Consider the following 22,500-nt stretch of genomic DNA (forward strand, 5'->3'; position numbering starts at 1 on the left):
GAGAGTGGGGGCGGCCTCATATGGGCACAGGGTTCGTAGCATTTGCTGCAGGGAACAACACGTTAATCCAGTACTGATGTCACATGATAAATGACTTTGCTCCCTGTACACTTAGTACCTGACAGTGCCAGCTGGACAATCTCATTAGCTACCTGATTGATGAAGTGTACCTGGGACAATCTCTGACGACTCCCACGTCTGACGCCAACACACATATTTCTTCGTCATACCTGAGCAAAATTCCTGCAAAAACAAAGTGACGACAACCCATTGTTCCACCAATTCCGCCTGGCTTTTGCATAAATCCACAGTGTGACACCTACATGAAACCTGAGTATGACACCTGCTCACAGCCTTCGTATGACACCGAACACCCTGAGTGTGACGCCAACACACTCACTCACTCATTCTGACGCCTTACGTGACCCTGACATGATCACTCACACACCTGACTAGCGCTTGATACAGTAGCGGTGACTGTAACAACACCAGTGTCTCATTCTGATACCCACACCTCACAACCTCACTTCTGAGTGTCTGTCATGGCTTACACCGTTCTAAACTTGGGCATCTACATACGTCATGACACTGTCACCACTATACCACAGGATCACTGAGGCGAGAATGACACCTGCATATGAACAAGTGACATACACACACGACATGACACTGGATGACTGTTCACACAAACACCTTCACTTTTTACCGTGCAAACTATGCGATCGGCAGAGCTGTATGCTCTGTGGCCTCCACAATCCAGACTTTGCGTGACAAACAAACATCAGAACTATAATTACTACTAGGGTTTTATAGTTACGACGTTAACTATAAAACACACGATACAGTAATTACTCTCATTCCCCCTCTCTCCCTCCACCCATCCAACCACACCCACCCACCCCATAAAAAAATGCCCCAGTCAGACTTAATTAGGAATACCTTTTTCAGATGAAGTCAGCAAACTTAATCAAAGACAAAAGAAAAACTAGAACCAAACTTAATCAAAGGCAAAAGAAAAACTAGAACCAAACTTAAAGACAAAAGAAAAAAAACTAGAACAAACTCAAAGAATACGAATAAAACTAATTCACTCGCTGAAAACTAAACTTCATGAAGAGAGAGACTCACACACCTGAAATTCTCCTCACTGGATTCAGGTCAGACTCTAAGGAGACCTGATTAGGAGCCTTACGTCGTCCACGTACCTCTGCATCACAAACTGGCTGTAGGTGAGGTCGGTCTGCCTGTAGATGCCGGTGGAGAGGCGGGTGTGGATGTCGGGTGTGCAGAGCAGCACCAGCACCATCATCATGCCCGTCATGACCATCACAGTCAGCATGTACAGCGTCCTCAGGAACAGATGCATCGTGACCTGGGTCCTCCTCTCGAGGATCTTCTTGTTAGAAAACTTGGTCATTATATATATATATATATATATATATATATATATATATATATATATATATATATATATATTGGAAAGGTTCACAATTTTGTGCGTGATCAAGTGTATTCCTATGACTCCACGGGGAAAATGAAACGCACTAAGTTCCCAAGTGCACTTTCGTGTAATAATCACATCATCAGGGGAGACACAAGAGAGAAACATAACAGTCAGTTGATATACAACGAAGAGACGTAGCTAGGACGTCATTTGGTAAACAAGTGATCACTCGTTTGCAAAATGGCGTCCAAGCTACGTCTCTTCGTTGAATATCAACTGTCTGTTATATTTCTTGTATCTCCCCTGATGATGTGATTATTACACGAAAGTGTACTTGGGAACTTATCGTGTTTCATTTTCCCTGTGGACTCACAGGAATACACTTGATCACGCGCAAAATTGTGATCCTTTCCAATGTATATATATATATATATATATATATATATATATATATATATATATATATATATATATATATGTATATACACACTTGTTTACCATTTCCCAATAGCGCCAATAGCATCCATTCTCTATCTGTCATGTGTAATTCACAGAAAACACACCCCCCCTATCCATAACCAGGCCCCACAAGTCTTTCCATAATTTCCTTCGGACGTTTTGCATGCCCTGGTTCAGTCCAATGACAGCACGTCGACCCCTGTATGCCACATCGCTTCATTTCACTCCATCTCGTGAATACTTTTCACCCTCCTGCAAGTTCAAGCCTCAAGCACTCAAAATTTTTTTTTTTTCACTCCATCCTTCAATCTCCAATTTGATCTGCACCCTCACCTTGAGTCCTCCACTTGTGACACGTACTTCCTCTTTGTCAACCTCTCCTCACTCATTCTCTCATCGTGTGTCCAGGCCACTTCAGCACACACTCTTCGGCTCTCTCAACCACACTCTTTTTATTTGGGCGAACCTCCCAACACCACATACTGTCCTCAGACATTTCATTTCCAACACAGTCTCCCGTCTCAACACATTTCTATCTAAAGCTCGTCTTAATCATACATCATCGTTGAGATTACTTTACCTTAAGATATATCCATTTTCGCCCTCTCGCATAACGACCACTCTTTCTGCACACATTGTTCAAAGCTCCCTGAAGCTTCACCCCCCTCATCCACCCAATGACCCACTTCAGTTTCCATGGTTCCATTCTCTGCCATGTCTATTCCTAGGTATCTGAAGCACTCCACTTCCTCCAAATTTTCTCCATTCAGGCTCAAACTCCACTGCTAAACCTGATATATATATATATATATATATATATATATATATATATATATATATATATATATATATATATATATATATATCAGTGACTTTCATTAGTGCATTATTGGGAAAAAAGTCTTAGACTTATGCTGTCCCATCTCTCAGCTTGTACATGCGCACACACTCACACACATACACACACACACACACACACACACACACACATACATATATGAATCTGCGTTCATAGAGGAGTAACGAAATAGCTGGGCTGGCCGTGAGCCGGCTGCCCTCTCCAGAAATCGAACCCTGACCCACTAGATTAGTGGGTTGCAAGCCCACATCATTATGGAGGCTCGTGTGTGTGTGTGTGTGTGTGTGTGTGTGTGGGTTCAGATGTCATTGTGGTATATCAATTCATGGAGGAATAAGTGTAGATATTACCCTTCTCTGGTTGTTGATGCCAACAGCTGAACCCCATATAATATTCACAAAGAGAGAGGGGGAAAAAAAAAGGTTTCCACAAACCTGTTGTGTTTAGCAGGATCGATGGGTTGTGTCCTCGATGAATGTCGTGTGCTGGACTGGACTAATGCATCTCTTGAGCAGTTTCATATTAACTGGGTTGTTGACATAGCCATTCACTCGTTTCTCATTACAGATTACGTGCATCGGTTATCTACCTTCTCTGTATTTCCAGAGAAGGTCGGGTCACTGTCAAGACGAGTTTGATAAAAGCCAAAGATATTTCCTATGACTGAACCATGGTAGGACTCAACGAGAATTGCTAACAAGGCTTTTACATAATTTCACAAGTGCGATCACATATAGTTACCCATTGTCTAGCACCTCCATTTTTCAGTCTTGTTGACTAGTTTAATATATAGCAACGTCAGAGTTGGTTGATGCGAGAGGGAAAAAAAGGAATATATTATCTTTCTCAGAGGAGGCGAGAGTTCATAATTCGACACAGAATAGGATTAGTGGAGCAGCTCCCATCACAATGGTGCTACACTTCACGACCAGAGCAGTGGTTCGTTCCCAGCGTCGCCACTACAGACACATCTCTTTAGGCTGGTGCAATGTGTTCGCGACACAGTGCCGCCCCCTGCTCGCTCCACCGACGCGTCCCACGCCACTGCCCACACACTACTGATGAAGGGGGTCGCTTCTTTACACACACTAACCGAGACTGCCGCTTCACGCACACACACTATGTCGGGAGGGTAGACGCTGCTTCCCGGACTCCTGCATCAGACTCTGCGGGGGTCGCTGCTTCAACTTAAGAGGTGGAGAGGGTTGCTGCTTCACTCAGAGGTTGTGTGGCTTTTGCTGCTCCAAATACTTTGACTGATCCCATGATTCACACACCGAACAAGTCTTGTTGCTGTACACATCGACTGAGCTACCAAAGCTATAGCTTCGTACACTTAAAGAAGCTTTTCTCAAACTTTCACTCGAGATACTACCTGCTTCGAACACACACACTGACATAGGTTATTGCAACGTAATCTGACGGGTGTTCACTGTTTCATGAGCTACATGAAGTTGCCGTTTCACATACTGACGACACCGACGCTTCTAACATCGCTTCATACATACTCTTCATGAAGCTGCATCTTATCATAACCTCTGTGTCCCAGTAGCATCTACTGGGACATCTACGAGCAATCAAAGCACAGTAGATCGGCACTGCCAGGGCAACGCGTGCACAGGCGAGCGTTCCTTTGTGGCACACAGAACACTCTTAATCATCACCGTCGATAATGTGCGAGATAAGGAACATGGACACTGCATAACGAGCGGGACAGAGAGACCACCACGTTTACGCCATCACTCACACGCGAGTCTGCTGAACACAAGGGGAAAATGGAATAGCGACGGTGTGAGCTAAGACGGACCCACTGGCCCACAGGCACCGTCTTGCAGCAGCAGGAGGGAGCACGCCCCAGTTTCTGGTTCTGACCCCTAATTTGGTCCCCCATGGGCGGGTCGATGCCACTGCGGAGGTTCTCATGCGGCGGGAGGCCCCGTCCTCGCTCCTCCTGCTTGTTTGCAACTACCTCACACCACACCTTGCCAGGGACACAGAGAAATACGTTAGCAAACACATACAAATGCACATATATATATCTATCTACACACACACACACACACACTCACACACACACACACACACACACACACACACACATATATATATATATATATATATATATATATATATATATATATATATATATATATATATATATGAATATAGCGAAGTGAAGGCACACTTCCAAAGACATAAATGCTATTCGACGGGAGGGATTCGAACCGCCGCCAATAGTGTGGAAGCAAGGGTTGTTAGCTGCCAGGCTAAGGAAATATATGGGCTTTAAAGCCTTTTCCCTGACACACTTAGTTTTCATACTACTGGTGGCTGGTTCGAATCTTTACTATCGGACTAGCTATTCATCTATCTATCTATCTATCTACCTTTATATATATATATATATATATATATATATATATATATATATATATATATATATATATATATATATATATATATATATATATATGAAGGTGAAATCGCACTTCAGCAGGGGTTCATACAATCATATTCATCATGTAATTTTTCTATACATGTGGCACGACATGTTTCGTGGAGACAATCCACCTCATCAGGTGCCAGTACTTAACAAAGTTATTTAAATCCCAACATCACACTTGAGTCCCATTGTAAGGGAGAGTGATTAAGGGGGGTCACGTGGCGGGGGTTGACCTGGGTAGCTGGGTGTGTCTTGAACAACTTTTCATATGTTTTCGTATTTTGTCAATTCTCTCATAATGATTTGGTTAATGGTAGGACGTCCGGGCTTTAGAATTGCCTGGGGACAAATTAAAGTTCTTAGTATTAGCAATTAAGACAAATTCAATGACGTTGCGTGTGGCATAATCAGCAGAGGAGTATAGAATAACGGGATTTTCAAGATCTATGGGATGATCATTTTCATGACAATGTTTAGCGATCGCATTTTTGTGGTCATCCCTGCGTACTGTGTGACGGTGCCAATGACACCTTTCCCTTACAGTTTTAGATATCCTCCTTTTTTGTTCACAGGGAAATGAAACGCCTATAAGTTCCTAAGTGCAATTTCGTGTAGTGTTCACATCAACAGTAAGTTGATATACAACGAAGAGACGTAGCAAGGGAGCCATTTAGTACATTGGTGGAGACCTTCAAACTCCGCTCCTTACCTTATCTATCCACACGTACATCCATCCCACATATACCATCTAGATTCATCTTCGAGACTGAAATCCTCAGTGGAGGTAGTTTCCGTCGACGTATGTGTCGGGATTTTGTTTAACAGTGTTGAACATAACGCTTCTCTGTCCTTAGGTATGTTGTCATGACGTTGATGATGACATAGTGGCAACGTCGCATGGTCTCTGCCGAAAACTAGGGTCAGAGTTCAACATTAAACTTGAAGGGTCACATACCTAGCGAGCGTGTGTGTGTGTGTGTGTGTGTGTGTGTGTGTGTGATGGTGTTAAAGATCATTAGGGTTGTGGTTATTCATATGACTTGTTGGACGACCTAAATGACCCTAGCCGTTGAAAAGGGGGTGAAACCCAGGTCAACCCCATCAGCCATCAGGCAAAATATAGTGACGTAGAAAACGACCACTGTCCCTCCGTGAGCTCGGCTAATCCATCAGCCTTCGACAAGTGGCGCCATACGTGAAGGACACACATCACAGGTGTGGCAGGTTCGCAACAATCCTTCTTCCCTAACCGTAATGTGGAGTCTTATCTTTTTATTTTCTTTCATTTTCATACTTGATATAAAGCAAAGAGCAGTGACACTATTGATAAACACCGAACACCTAGATAGTAACAAGTGGGTAATTAACTCTTTTAATACTAGACGAATCATAGCTTCCCCGATCAGGTGGGAATACTGAGAGAAAAGACTGAACGATTCGTTATACTATATGGGGGGCGGTGGTGGTGGGTGACTACACCATCATTGTGCCTACGGGTTTGATACTGTCTATGACTCGATTGCTTCTCTGCGGCTATGATGAGCAGAGAGAAATAAACACAAGATTGAGAGATGGTCAAATGAAGGTAACTGTGAATGTAATCCTCTTGAGTTTTGCTTCATTACAGTGTTGAATGGACCGTCTTGCCCCCTGCTACCGTGCCATCATATGGTCTCTCCCGATCAGTCTATTATGATCACCACTTACCCTCCACATCCACACTACATTTCAAGACCTAAATAGTGACTTATATTCGAAGACATTCGCAAGACCTGCATCCCTCACACAGAGAACAACACTTCGGTGCCAATTCCCGCTCACGAATTCCAGTCGAAAGGATATTGCTCACACGTCAAGTTAACATTTGATAGGATCAACCAAGAGGTCGAATATTAAAAGCTTGGCTTTTGTTTCCTTCCTAGTGCGAGACACAATGGCCCTCTGGGGTCCACTTGCTCGAACGCTTAATTACGCCTCGCTCTTTATGAGGGAACTGCAATATACGGTCGGTGCAGCCCCGCCAGCCAGGGAGCAGCCCCTCACGGCGTTTCAAGAGGACACACGAACATTTCTGACCTTGACGTATTCACGGGTCGCCCAAGGGGTCGAGACTGCATAGGTTCGAATTCTGGTTTGTGGCAGTCGGTTCACAGTCAACCCGGCTGTTCATCCTCCTCTAGGGGTTTAGTCGATAAACTGGGTACCTAATTTAAGTTAAGGTAGTAAGTTCGAATTCCGGATGAGGTAGTCGGTCCACAGTCAACGCAGCTGTTCATCCTCCCTTAGGGGTTGATAGATAAATTGGGTACCTTGTTTAGACTAAGATATATATATATATATATATATATATATATATATATATATATATATATATATATATATATATATATATATATATATTTTTTTTTTTTTTTTTTTTTTTATACTTTGTCGCTGTCTCCCGCGTTTGCGAGGTAGCGCAAGGAAACAGACGAAAGAAATGGCCCAACCCCCCCCCCCCCATACACATGTACATATACACGTCCACACACGCAAATATACATACCTACACAGCTTTCCATGGTTTACCCCAGACGCTTCACATGCCTTGCTTCAATCCACTGACAACACGTCAACCCCTGTATACCACATGACTCCAATTCACTCTATTTCTTGCCCTCCTTTCACCCTCCTGCATGTTCAGGCCCCGATCACACAAAATCTTTTTCACTCCATCTTTCCACCTCCAATTTGGTCTCCCTCTTCTCCTCGTTCCCTCCACCTCCGACACATATATCCTCTTGGTCAATCTCTCCTCACTCATTCTCTCCATGTGCCCAAACCATTTCAAAACACCCTCTTCTGCTCTCTCAACCACGCTCTTTTTATTTCCACACATCTCTCTTACCCTTACGTTACTTACTCGATCAAACCACCTCACACCACACATTGTCCTCAAACATCTCATTTCCAGCACATCCATCCTCCTACGCACAAATCTATCCATAGCCCACGCCTCGCAACCATACAACATTGTTGGAACCACTATTCCCTCAAACATACCCATTTTTGCTTTCCGAGATAATGTTCTCGACTTCCACACATTTTTCAAGGCTCCCAAAATTTTCGCCCCCTCCCCCACCCTATGATCCACTTCCGCTTCCATGGTTCCATCCGCTGACAGATCCACTCCCAGATATCTAAAACACTTCACTTCCTCCAGTTTTTCTCCATTCAAACTCACCTCCCAATTGACTTGACCCTCACCCCTACTGTACCTAATAACCTTGCTCTTATTCACATTTACTCTCAACTTTCTTCTTCCACACACTTTACCAAACTCAGTCACCAGCTTCTGCAGTTTCTCACATGAATCAGCCACCAGCGCTGTATCATCAGCGAACAACAACTGACTCACTTCCCAAGCTCTCTCATCCCCAACAGACTTCATACTTGCCCCTCTTTCCAGGACTCTTGCATTTACCTCCCTTACAACCCCATCCATAAACAAATTAAACAACCATGGAGACATCACACACCCCTGCCGCAAACCTACATTCACTGAGAACCAATCACTTTCCTCTCTTCCTACACGTACACATGCCTTACATCCTCGATAAAAACTTTTCACTGCTTTTAACAACTTGCCTCCCACACCATATATTCTTAATACCTTCCACAGAGCATCTCTATCAACTCTATCATATTTTTTTTTTTTTTTCACACTATTCGCCATTTCCCGCGCCAGCGAGGTAGCATCAAGAACAGAGGACTGAGCCCCTGAGGGAATATCCTCACTTGGCCCCCTTCTCTGTTCCTTCTTTTGGAAAATTAAAAACGAGAGGGGAGGATTTCCAGCCCCCCCGCTCCCTTCCCTTTTAGTCGCCTTCTACGACACGCAGGGAATACGTGAGTTTGTAAGTATATGTGTGTGTGTGTGTGTGTGTGTGTATGTTGATAAGATGGCCTTGATTTGGACATTCAGTTGCCCGTGCTGTCTTAGTTAACATAAAGAACAAATCAATCTATCTAACTCGTTAAGGGTCATTACACACGGCGTCACCTCATGGTTTCATCTTGTCATCAATGTTAATTTACAAATACCACAACCTCCCCTTCCTTCCTCCCACTCCATCACCCTCCCCATTGGCATGATCTGTCATGCCAGGCGACTTCGTCCTCCTCTGAAACAAGGTGTTGTCGACTCTACTACGACGCAGTGCACAACAGGAAGCAACTTAGAGGAAACACCAATGGTAAAGCAAGGGCCTTATCTGAACAAATCAACTGAACACAGGAGTTTTTCTTCAAATGATATGGAAAGGAGCATTTTGTTTTTCTTTTTTGTCTATCACAAACACTCACTGGTATGCAACTTGCTTAATGTTTTCTCCAAGTATCGTATGAGAAAAGACATTATTCGGTACTAGTTTGTGAGGGACGTACATGAAGATATCCAAAATCAGTCATGGCCAAAGAGGGACGAAGTGCAGCATTCTGTACGTCATGTTAATGTCATTTCAAATTTAGATTCTATGAAAATGAATATTAACGAAATCTGCAAAGGTAGGCAGTGGGAAAGAAAATAAATGGAATTAAGGATATGAATAAATCATGAAGGGAATGATGAGAGTTATGTGATAAAGCTTATTAATAGAGACGAGTCAAACATTGCTGGCCAAGTCAAATGATGAGAGTAATTGTGGTAAGCTAGTGAAGAGACACACAGACAGAAAATGGCTGGCAGAGGAGAGAGAAAAGAAGAGCGTGCTGGAGGAGAGAGAGAGAGAGAAGGAGAAATAGAATGAAATATGTATAAAAAGATATCAGGCATACGAGCGAGGGGGGGGAATGAATGAGGGATAGGACCTCTCCTTTTGCAAAATCATTAAATTATACGAACATTATTCATTCTCGCTTTGTAAGAGAACGTTTAGCCCCGCTGGGATGTTCGAGTCTCGCTCAAAATGACGGACGGATTCTATTCACGTGCACTGGGAAGCGTTTGGCCCTGGCTGTGGTTTAAGACCAAAACACGGCACGTGAAATACGAACATAGGCTTCACTGGTCCATGAAACCTGGAGGTCGACCCAAAATGTACATTCGTACGTTACGTCCAGGCCGGAGCATGCATGAGGGAGAGCCAGGCTCCTGATGATGATGATATCAGGGGAAAGCTAAATCCGAGTTGGATCTCAATCCTGAGGGATCGAAGATCCTACAATGACACAGGCCGAGAGGATCAGCTTTAAATATATTGGATGGGTATGACCGTCCGGTGCAGGGCGGGTGAATCATGAGAGAGGGGGTTTGTTTTTTACGTTAGGAAATGGAGGGTGGGTGAGGATCACGGGAATGGCATGGGTGGTGATGGAAGGTTGTGAGGGTGAGTCACGTTGTGATGATGAAATGATAACAGGAGGTACGTAAGTGAGGTTGGGAAGGTATATGGCGGAATCTGTGATGTTGAAGATGGTTGAGGCAATATGGAAGTGAGGAGTGGAGACGAGAGTGGGGAGGGGGAGGAAGCATCACATGGAGTTATGATAATGAATAATAATGTTGAGTAAATGGTAGATAAATGAATTCAGTCATGAGAAGGGGATAGGATAATCTGGCAGTTTAAAGCTACGTGAGTGAAGTTACTGCTGGTTACGGTGGAGAGAGAGAGAGAGAGAGAGAGAGAGAGAGAGAGAGAGAGAGAGAGAGAGAGAGAGAGAGAGAGAGAGAGAGAGAGACATACTCAAGCGGCAAAGTTTTGCTTTTAGAGGAAAGTTGTGTGAGGGTAGGGTGGGCCGTGGTTGCAAGTCTGTCCAAGAAAAAACTGGGGGGAGTCCAATCCCTGTTGCTGGTGTGTGATGATGGAATGAGAGAAACATTTTTTCCCCTGGAAAATGGTCCACACATACACTTGACTCACCCCATGTATTCACTCTGTGTATGCACTTTATATAACCCATGGTTGCAATGTGATCCACCCCATGTATATGTCTGATCCATCCCACGTGTGCAGTTGCTTTGCCACCCCATGTACCTGATCCACCCATGTACGCACTTGATCCACCTCATGTATGCACTTGATCCACCCCATGTATGCACTTGATTCACCCACGTATGCACCTGATCCACCCATGTATGCACTTGATCCACCCCATGTATGCACTTGATCCACCCCATGTATGCACTTGATTCACCCACGTATGCACCTGATCCACCCATGTATGCACTTGATCCACCCCATGTATGCACTCGCTCTACCCCATGTATGCACTCACTTCCCATGTATACACTCGCTCCACCCCATGTATACACTCAACCCTATGTATGAACTCGATCCATCCCATGTATGCACTTGATCCACCCCATGTGTGTGCTAGCTAGCCAACCCATGTAAATGAAAAAGGAATCTAAGAGAATATATGAGATAAACAGGAAGGCTGGAATCAAGGCAACACACCGTTGACGGTAGATACTGTTGCTGTGGTAGGTCGCGTGATGGGGGAATTTTAGACCGGGATCAGCCAGCGAGGCCATGACAGTGTGTGAAGAGAGTCGTAAATCAAAATGCCACTTTCTCCAGCGGGGATAATGAGGGTCTCATACCAGCAAAGTAGGTAATGTGCCAAAGGAAAAATATCATATAGACTGATGCATCGAAATATACACATATGTAATCACTTGTACACACGGGAGAGCCACAAGAGAAACACACACACACACACACACACACACACATAACAATGACAACAACAACAGAAAAGACACAATTACAGTCACATAGACAAATACAAACACAAGCACACACAGAATACAGACCAACACAGAAACACACTGTATCTACTTACGATAGGAATTCTAAGCTACGATGGATAAATGAGGAAAAGGACTTTGGTGTAATGATCTCGGGTGACCTAAAGCCAAGTAAGCAGCGCACACACGCATTACAAAAGGATAACATACTCCAAGGATTCCTAGTTAGGGCTCTCGAATCTAAGTTTGTGAAATTGATCCTCATAACGTACGGTTCAACGGTGCTGCGTCCTACACTCACCTACGAAACGTGGCTTCAAACTGAACCACTGCACCACCAACTCTACAACACACACACACAAACACACGCACACTCCACACGGCACATCCGAGATGGTATCCGCCAGTCACCACCACTCCCATCCCACACACACACAACTAGTGACAATAGACAACAGCAACAACAAAACTTTTGAAACTGTTCGACACTTCCTCTGGAAAACGATACTTGGTACCAGATTCAACAACAATGGCATTAAAGTGGTTTGCCAGTTTCATAGCCGGCCGCCGCGCCAGAGTCGCTCACACACTGGTTTTCCCTCTAAAACACCTAAACTCTACAGTGGAGTTCCTCAAGGAACAGTCCTTTCTCCAATCCTCTTCAGTCTCTTCCTTCACGACCTCCCATTACCTCCAGAGATGAAGGGGCATGGTAAAGTCAACTGTTGCTTGTTGACGAGACAGAAACTGTGGAAGATGATGCGTTTTGGAAGTGTGTGTGAAGGGAGGACGTTGAGAGTAAATGTAAATAAAAGCACTGAAAAAGTTGTGGAAAGAGAGGTCGTATCTTGGAGGATTAGAATGGGTATATTTGAAGGCATAGCAGTCCCAACGGTGTTGTATGGGTGCGAGGCATGGTCTATAGATGAGGATGCGCGGAGGAAGGTGGATGGATGTGTTGGATATGAAATATTTGAGGACTATGTATTTGTGGTGTAGGGTGGTGTGATCGAGTCAGTAACGCAACGGTAAGACAGAGGCGAGGTAATAGATAAAGTGTGGTTGAAGGAGCTGAGGAGGGTGTGCCAAAATGGAATGATCATATGGGGAGATTGAATGAGGAAAAGTTGAGCGAGTGGACATATCTGTCAAAAGTAGAGAGGACAAGGAGAAAGGGGAGACCAAACTGGAGGTGGAAGGATGGAGAGAAAAAGAATTTGACTGAGCAGGGGCTGAACATGCAGAATGGTGAAAGGCCTGCACAGGATACAGTGAATTGGAACAATGTAGAATACGGGGGTCGACGTGCTATTATTGGACTGAACCAAGGCATGTAACGCGGTCAGGGGATATCATGGAAAGGTCTATGATAACTGGTAGGGAATAAGGATCCATGGTTTCGATGTTTTGCACATGACAACTGGAGAATGGATGTGAGCGAATGTGGCGCCTCTTCGTCTGTCTCAGGCACTACCTCACTGAGGTGGGAAATAATCGTATAATCGTCATTCTTACCTCAGGAACATGTTGTTCGCATCTCCATTGCAACATATCAGTTCCACTTCTCGCGGGGGAGAAAAAACCCACGTATGACGAGCAATGCAAGTGAGAACCTTTGGACGTAATCTACTGTGCATTTTTCACATCAAATATCTAATCTCGCACGTACTGGGGAGGTACTCACTCTAATAACACAAGAAGCAGTAGTATCGACAACCATGTCTGTCACTGTCTCGATCAGGTGCAACCATGCACTATTTCCATTACCGACAGCTTGCTGTACTTGACCACAGAAAATGAAAAAATATGATACACGGGCCTCACTGGCCATGACTATTACGAACGAACACGATCACTGACGATCACAAATCACGTACGAACATTCACAATGACATTCTCTATCACAGTCCGTCACCAACCCCCAACAGACTACGACTGCCGCTGCCAGCATTACAATACCTTAACCCAACCACCATTACACTGGTAGACCCGTCATCGAGTTTGACTCACAGTGAAAGATGTACTCAGGGTTACCCATCTCTCGCGAGAGCACCCTCAGCTCTCTCTCTCTCTCTCTCTCTCTCTCTCTCTCTCTCTCTCTCTCTCTCTCTCTCTCTCTCTCTCTCTCTCTCTCTCTCTCTCTCTCACGGGGAAAATATAAAACGCGGTGCATTCTTTCACACGTTCAACATGTTATAATCAGATAAAAACTGCCGCTGTAAAAGCCGCCACACAAACTACCACAAGGCAGTTTACATTCGCAACTGAGCCTTGACTCAGCCTACATTTTCTATCGTCATTGCTAGCTCTGAAGATCCCCATTTTCTGTTGTCATTGCCAACGCTAGGATCTCACACAAAAGACATCAAATTCCATTTGAAACTTAAGTAATCCTGATTTTCTAAGTATTCGGCGACTGGTAGTGTGTAGGATCACCTCCTCCATCAACTTGGCCCTGCAGCTGTTCACTCCTGGGTCTTATAACAAGCAAACTCCTCTGAAAATAATGCTACTTGGCGGTTAAATATAGTCCACATCCATCAACCGTATGTTAACGTACGTGAACGTCCGTGAGAACGGTAGGGAACGTGGATATTCGTGAGAGCATCGAGGAACGTGAATATCCGTGTGGTCATTGCACGTAACAAAACACAGTCACTCAGACACATATGTGTGTGTACCCTGGACACGTCATGGAAACCTACACTACTTTCACTTATAAGTCTCTCGGTTGGGCAAATGAGTATGTATATACACACACTGGCACATCGAGGTCAAAGGAAAACCTATGAAGAAGATACAGAAATATATATAAACAAACACATGTATTAGAAAATACATAATCATACGTGGGGTTGGGCAAATGAGTATGTATATACACACACTGGCACATCGAGGTCAAAGGAAAACCTATGAAGAAGATACAGAAATATATATAAACAAACACATGTATTAGAAAATACATAATCATACGTGGGGTTGGGCAAATGAGTATGTATATACACACACTGGCACATCGAGGTCAAAGGAAAACCTATGAAGAAGATACAGAAATATATATAAACAAACACATGTATTAGAAAATACATAATCATACGTGGGGTTGGGCAAATGAGTATGTATATACACACACTGGCACATCGAGGTCAAAGGAAAACCTATGAAGAAGATACAGAAATACATATAAACAAACACACGTATTAGAAGATACATGATCATAGGTGTATACACGTAAATAACCCAACCTGTAAACGACCCATTAGCATCACGTATACATGTATTTTCGTATAGACTGCAGCGTAAAACACATCTGAGAGAGTAAATAAGAGAGAAAGTCAGCAAATGAGATATAGAGATCAGAGAGCCAGGGTAGGTTTTAAGGCTAAGCATACACCAAATATCACTTGGACCCCCGCCAAAAAAGAAAAAAAAATTATAGAATTATGAAAGAAAATGAAAGTTTGATAACAGCCTCACATCATGCGAACATCAATGATATGAAGGTAGCAATATTACCAGAGCGGATCTTCCCCTTCTGCAGGCTGTGTGTGTGTGTGTGTTTCGCAACCGGTCCTGCCTGCCGCTGCCAATGCTGGGGCGTGGCCCTAAGTGTAGGGGGAGGAGGAAGTGGAGGAGGAGGACGGAGGAGACGGTGGACGCAGGCTACTGAGGGAGACGATGCTGGAGTCGTGAGGCTGGCAGCGCAGACAGTGGTGGCGGTGGTGGTGATGATGGGTAGTGGTGGAGTAGAGAGAGAGAGAGGGAGGCAGACGGCTCTGTGGCGGCGACGTGACGGGAAGGTGGTGGTGGAGTCTGGTGGTGCGTCCCGGGTAGCGCCACACTGCACACTGCGGCAGCTGACTGCAGCAGCAGCAGGCTTACCCCCGGCAGAGAGAGAGAGAGAGAGAGAGAGAGAGAGAGAGAGAGAGAGCACCCCACAATCCTGGCCTCCTTCCCCTCCCCTTTGCCCGTAGTCACGTCCGCTGTTTAACACACACACACTCCCAACGCCCCGTAGGCATTTACCTACCCACTCCAGTACCTCCTGCAACACAACAACGACACGTCGATGCAACGCAGGAGTCTCGAACCCTTCCCACTAACCCTTCCCGCTAACCCTTCCAAGAAAATATCTCATCTCTGTTGGTTCAATGAAATAACAAACTCTCGTTTTCTTTTCAACATCCCCAGCTTTCCTGAATCACATCCTTGTACGATGATAATGAGTCAGCTCTGGTCATTCCCTTACCACCAGGCTCATCCCGGCCACAAACCTGGCTTGATATTTCCTTCTCTACAGTAGAGCTTTTTCTCGCTTTCCTTAACGCTGATTTCCAGCTCACCATCACAGCTCAACTCCCTCTTTATAACCATAAAGTTTATAACCCTCCATCACACTCCATAGAAATGATTGTGTACATATAGTGAAGGGAAATGAAACACGAATTCAAGTGGACACTTTTATTAGTTGTATAATTAAACCTCATTTATACATATATGATTCAGTTGGGTGGATATATCACAAAGGTACTAAATACAGCCACATTACGTGCGGAAAAAATTTGGTGTCTAATAAGAGGTAAGGGAAAATGAATAAACAATATAGTTCTTTATGTTAGTGATCAAGAACACTTAACTTTTATATTTAGATGAATATAGGTGCTCTCAGATCACATTACATATATATAATAATGATGATGATCATACTAGTCCGTAATGATAGTATGAAGGTGAAATCGCACTTCAGTACGAGTTCATACAATTTTATTTAACATGTAATTTTTCTATACATGTGGCACGACATGTTTCGTGGAGGCAATCCACCTCATCAGGTACCCGCACTTAACAAAGTTATTTAAATCCCAACATCACACTTGAGTCCCGCCGTCCAGCACCAATCTGTACAGACCAACTACTGTCTGCTTTGTCTGGCAGTAACCGTTGTAAGGAAGAGTAGTTAAGGAGGTCACGTGGTGGGTTGACATGGGTAGCTGGGTGTGTCTTGAACAAATATTTTTTTATGGTTTCGTGTTTTGTCACTGCTCCCATAATGATTTGGTTTATGCTAGGATGGACTTTAGAGTTGCCTGTGGACAAATTAAAGTTCTTAGCATAAGCAATTATGACAGATTCAATGACGTTACGCGTGGCATAATCAGCAGAGGGGTATAGAATAACAGGATTTTCAAGATCTATGGGGTGATCATTTTCATGACAATGTTTAGCGATCGCATTTTTGTGGTCATCCCTGCGTACTGCATGACGGTGCCAATAACACCTCTCCGTTACAGTTTACCTGTCTGGCTTATATAAATATCTTTACATGTCTTTCATTTGACGACGTAAACACTCCCAATTACTTTATGATTTGGCCTACTATTTATCAAGGGCTTACTGATGGTGTTATTGTACTGAAAAGCAACATTACAAGCACTGTTTTTAGAACATGTCTTAGATTAGCCGAGTTGGGAGAATAGGGCAACACTAAACATTTAAACTTATCCTTATTTGTCACATTTTTGTTCCAAGAAGCATAAAAAGTCTTCCTAGCTTTCCAGTAAGCTTTGTTCACAAACCAATTGGGATAATATCAATCTAAAGATACGTGTTATTGGCGCCTTCACGCAGTACGCAGGGATGACCACAAAAATGCGATCGCTAAACATTGTCATGAAAATGATCACCCCATAGATCTTGAAAATCCCGTTATTCTATACCCCTCTGCTGATTATGTCACACGTAACGTCATTGAATCTGTCTTGATTGCTGATACTAAAAACTTTAATTTGTCCCCAGGCAATTTTAAAGCCCATCCTAGCATTAACCAAATGATTATGAGAGAATTGACAAAACACGAAAACATAAAAGTTGTTCAAGACACATACACAGCTACCCAGGTCAACACCCGCCACGTGACCCCCCTTAATCACTCTCCCTTACAACAGTTACTGCCAGACAAAGCGGACAGTGGTTGGTCTATACAGATTGGTGTTGGACGGCGGGACTCAAGTGTGATGGGATTGAAATAACTTTGTTTAGTACGGGTACCTGATGAGGTGGATTGTCTCCACGAAGCATGTCGTGCCACTTGTATAGAAAAATTACATGTTGAATAAAATTGCATGGACTCCTCTTGAAGTGCGACTTCACCTTCATATATATATATATATATATATATATATATATATATATATATATATATATATATATATATATATATATATATATACACACACACACTCCAGTGTTCAAAGGTTATCAAAGCATCGTATCTTTCAAACTTTTGATAAGCATATCTGTTGATGTTAATGTGGCTGTATCAGATTTCATTTCAAGAAAACAATCTTTGAGTATTGTGTAGAGACGCAAAGAACTCGGTTCTTTTGATGTAATTCAACACAGGTACTACATAATCACCTCGTAATCACTCACTTTAACGGGTTAGGTGATTGCTAAGGATGCCCCAGAGTCACGAATGGGCCATAAAATAAGAGAATGATGCTCATTAGTGGTCACACAATGAAAGATTCATAGATGGGATGACAGGAAAGTGAAATGTAGCCACAAGTTTAGGGTTCATGATCTAGGTTTATCACAGGTATTAGGTTTGCGAGTCAAGAGTCAGTGCAGATTCATAGCGAGTTAATGAATCATCGTTTAGAAATACAAATGCATAGGAGGTTAGGGGAAACCATTGGCATTCAAACACTTCCGGAGATTTTCAACTTACTAAGATTAAAGAGCTGCTATACAAGCTCAGAACTTTACTCAGTTTTTAACTGTGTATGGCTAAAGTGCACACTCAAACCTGAGCATATGGCTGGATCTGTAACTGGGTATTGCCTTAACTGTACTGGGTAAACTGTGAGCCTGTGCGATATCCGCCGGTGACTGAGAATTCTCCTTCGTCACCTTCAGGTATCGCACAGTCCCAACGTCCCGACTTGCACAGTTATCAAGACTTTCAGGTTCAACTGGTCAGTGTTGGCTGGCCTACAGAGGTAGACATTGCGAGAAAAGTTGAGCGACCCCGAGACTGGAAGATAGAGAAGATACCCGAGTCTATCTGGGCAATGGACAGCTAGCCAACATTAGGCTAAGGAGTTGAGAAATCACGAGACACCACGACAACGACAACTGATCAGGACGACAGACGAGAACGGCGACGTCGCCGTCAGGTCAAGTGAGAAAGCTAGTTATTACCATCCCCAGGAACGACGCTAGGAGGGGGAGGAATTTACCGATACGTCAGTGTCTCGGGGAATCGGCCAATATGTTTCGAGATGTCTGATGTGTCGAGTTCCATCTGGAAGAGCAGAGGGCCTGCAGCGGAGGACCGTCCATCAAGAAGCGAGGTCGTGATGATCATTCTGTAGAAGCATTTCCTTCCGGAGATTCAAACACTTGAAAGACGAAAAAGAATTGTTATAAGTCAGTTATATATATATATATATATATATATATATATATATATATATATATATATATATATATATATATATATATTGGAAAGGATCACAATTTTGCGCGTGATCGAGATATTCCTATGAGTCCACGGGGAAAATGAAACACGAAAAGTTCCCAAGTGCACTTTCGTGTAATAATCACATCATCAGGGGAGACACAAGAGAGAAATATGATAGTCAGTTGATATACATCGAAGAGACGAAGCTAGGACGCCATTTGGTAATCACATGTTTACCAAATGGCGTCCTAGCTTCGTCTCTTCGATGTATATCAACTGACTGTTATATTTCTCTCTTGTGTCTCCCCTGATGATGTGATTATTACACGAAAGTGCACTTGGGAACTTTTCGTGTTTCATTTTCCCCGTGGACTCATAGGAATATATATATATATATATATATATATATATATATATATATATATATATATATATATATATATATATATATATATATATATATAAATATATATATATATATATATATATATATATATATATATATATATATATATATATATATATATATATATATATAAATATATATATATATATATATGTTGGCTTCAGCGCCTTAAGCTTTCTGGCATATATACCTGACTCCGCTCAAGTTTATTGTGACTGATACACTTGGCCCTAGTCCCTAGCCTCATCAACACACCGGATACTAGACACACCTGGCTCTCTCTCTCTCTCTCTCTCTCTCTCTCTCTCTCTCTCTCTCTCTCTCTCTCTCTCTCTCTCTCTCTCTCGTGTGTTCTGATCTAACACACTTAGTCACCAAGGCCCCTTGTCTTATAAGCATACCTGATCCTAAACACCTGGCCTTCACACCTGATCCTAGACACCTGGCCCAGCACACCTGATTCTAGACACCTGGCCCAGCACACCTGATCCTAGACACCTGGCCCAACACACCTGATCCTAGACACTTGGCCCAGCACACCTGATCCTAAACACCTAGCTCAGCACACCTGATTCCAGACACCTGGCCCAGCACACCTGATCCTAGACACCTGGCCCGTCAAGAACAACACCTGACTCCTTTATCTTAAGCTCCGCTACCCACCAGTAGACTCATGTGGCATGCCGGGGTTGACGCTCACCGACCACCCCTGGCCAGTCACCTCACCCGAGGGGCCTCCCATCACGTAGCGCAACACCATCCTACTGCCGGGGGAGAGGTGTTCTGCCACGTCCTCCTGCAGAAGTGAATACAATAATGAGTGAAATATATGCGAATTATTGGATGTAGGAGGTACTCTTGTGGTGAACAGTCAACGGACCTTGTTTTATGATTTCCTTACGTATTCCCATGTCTAATTCACATACACTGATGTCTAATTCACCTATTTTGATGTCTATTTCATGCATTTTGATGTATGATTTATACATAATGATGTCTTAATTATGGATTTTGATGTCTAATTCATGTATTCTGAAGTCTAATTCATGCATTCTGTTGTCTAATTTGAATATAATGATGTCCAATTCATGTATTTTGATGTCTAATTCATATAAACCTGGTGTCTAATTCATCTAACCTAATGTTTAATTCATGTATTATGGTGTCTGATTCATGTATTCTGATGTCTAATTTATGTATTCTGACGTCTGGGCTAACCCACGTGTCCTGAGTGCCTTTTTCATACACCTTGGTATCATATTCATGTTATCATGTCATAGAAATGTTATTGGAACGTCAGTGATGTTTGGCCTGGTGACGACGTTCCCTGAATAAAGAGTAAAGTGGGTCTGATCTGAGTTGACTCAGGCCGTCTATGATCTGAGCTACTTGGCTACTGTGTTCCTAGATAGTAGAATTATGATCACAAACTCGTAGACAATAAGCTCTTGTATTTTCTTAGTTGTAAAGCAATTGGTGTCCTAGTAGCTGCTTAACAAAACAAAACTGAAGCAAAAGAAAAAGCATTTACGTGGCCACACAAGGTGTTGATTAGATTCGGGTGGCCAAATAGGTTCACGTCGTACATTTCCAGGAATGTAGAGTTGCAACCGCCAGGTCCAGTGAAGTCCAGTGCTGGAAAACGAGGGAGAAAAAGCAGTATAAGGATATGCTAATCGCTGAAAAGGCACTTAGTGGTTAAGATTTGTATGGTAAGCCTTGAATGTTGAAGTTTATATATATATATCAAGGTGAATTGGACTTCAGTAAGAGCTCATACAATTCTATTTAACGTGTAATTTTTCTATACATGTGGCACGACATGTTTCGTGGAGACAATCCCACCTCATCAGGTGCCAGGTACTTAACAAAGTTATTTAAATCCCAACATCACACTTGAGTCCCGCCGTCCGAGCAACCACACACACACACACACACACACATTTCAACTAACCCAAGAATAAGAAAAGCAAGAAAAGAGATACAGAGAGCAATGCAAGCAACACTTACTATCAAACATTAGGGCGACGTGCTTGTCCGGAGGCACGGCAATGGTATAGACGCAATCCCGTCCTGTAGGCGAGGGTCCAGGATACCCCGGACTGGTGAGGGAACTCCACTTACGGGCGAAGAGCGACCCTCCACATCCTCCACCTGCTCCCAAGACGCAACACATGTCACACTCGTTAAACAACCACACACCAGCTAAGCAACACTTTGCTGAATGGGATAAAATCAACTAAAGAATATAAGATAAAGATGAATGCTTTCTTTTACCTGGATATTCATCGATGCAGCAGTTTTGACATTCTCTTGTTTTGTATAGAACTCTATATCTATGTAGGTCAGAGGGTGGAATTGTATAAAGCCAGTCTGGTGTTGAGGGACGTGTAGAGGGTAATGAGATGAGCCACAGATGCTGGTAGAATGTGTGTGTGTGTGTGTGTGTGTGTGTATGTGTGTGTGTGTGTGTGTGTATATGTGTGTGTGTGTGTGTGTGTGTGTGTGTGTGTGTGTGTGTGTGTGTGTGTGTGTGTGTGTGTGTGTGTGTGTTTGTTGATTACGATCTTGATGATACAATAAAGCCAAATAAAACGGAGTTGCTTATTTGATCTCCATCTCTCTCTCTCTCTCTCTCTCTCTCTCTCTCTCTCTCTCTCTCTCTCTCTCTCTCTCTCTCTCTCTCTCTATGTC

At 43.2% G+C, this 22,500-nt stretch overlaps 2 protein-coding genes across 3 annotated transcripts in view; both read right to left on the reverse strand.

The window, feature by feature from the left end:
* The window catches only part of LOC139746683 (sialate:O-sulfotransferase 2-like), a 38,483-nt gene extending 22,690 nt beyond the window's left edge, over positions 1-15,793 (reverse strand). The window contains exons 1-3 of one of the 2 annotated variants that reach the window (XM_071658126.1): positions 15,452-15,793; positions 3,197-4,743; positions 1,206-1,393 (exon numbers count right to left, since the gene is read on the reverse strand). In XM_071658126.1, the coding sequence (XP_071514227.1) occupies positions 1,206-1,366 (161 nt within the window). In that variant the 5' untranslated portion in view covers positions 1,367-1,393; positions 3,197-4,743; positions 15,452-15,793. Of the gene's footprint in view, positions 1-1,205; positions 1,397-3,196; positions 4,744-15,451 lie in introns of both variants that reach the window. The other variant, XM_071658127.1, reaches the window with a different exon arrangement.
* Positions 15,794-16,381: 588 nt separating this feature from the next.
* The window catches only part of LOC139746907 (cubilin-like), a 7,564-nt gene continuing 1,445 nt past the window's right edge, over positions 16,382-22,500 (reverse strand). Inside the window, exons 3-6 of the mRNA XM_071658587.1 lie at positions 21,817-21,960; positions 21,338-21,441; positions 20,470-20,602; positions 16,382-19,338 (exon numbers count right to left, since the gene is read on the reverse strand). Of these exons, the coding sequence (XP_071514688.1) occupies positions 19,301-19,338; positions 20,470-20,602; positions 21,338-21,441; positions 21,817-21,960 (419 nt within the window). The 3' untranslated portion in view covers positions 16,382-19,300. The remainder of the gene's footprint in view (positions 19,339-20,469; positions 20,603-21,337; positions 21,442-21,816; positions 21,961-22,500) is intronic.

The sequence above is a fragment of the Panulirus ornatus genome, chromosome 66 (genome assembly GCF_036320965.1).
Source record: "Panulirus ornatus isolate Po-2019 chromosome 66, ASM3632096v1, whole genome shotgun sequence".
NCBI classification, from domain to species: domain Eukaryota; kingdom Metazoa; phylum Arthropoda; class Malacostraca; order Decapoda; family Palinuridae; genus Panulirus; species Panulirus ornatus.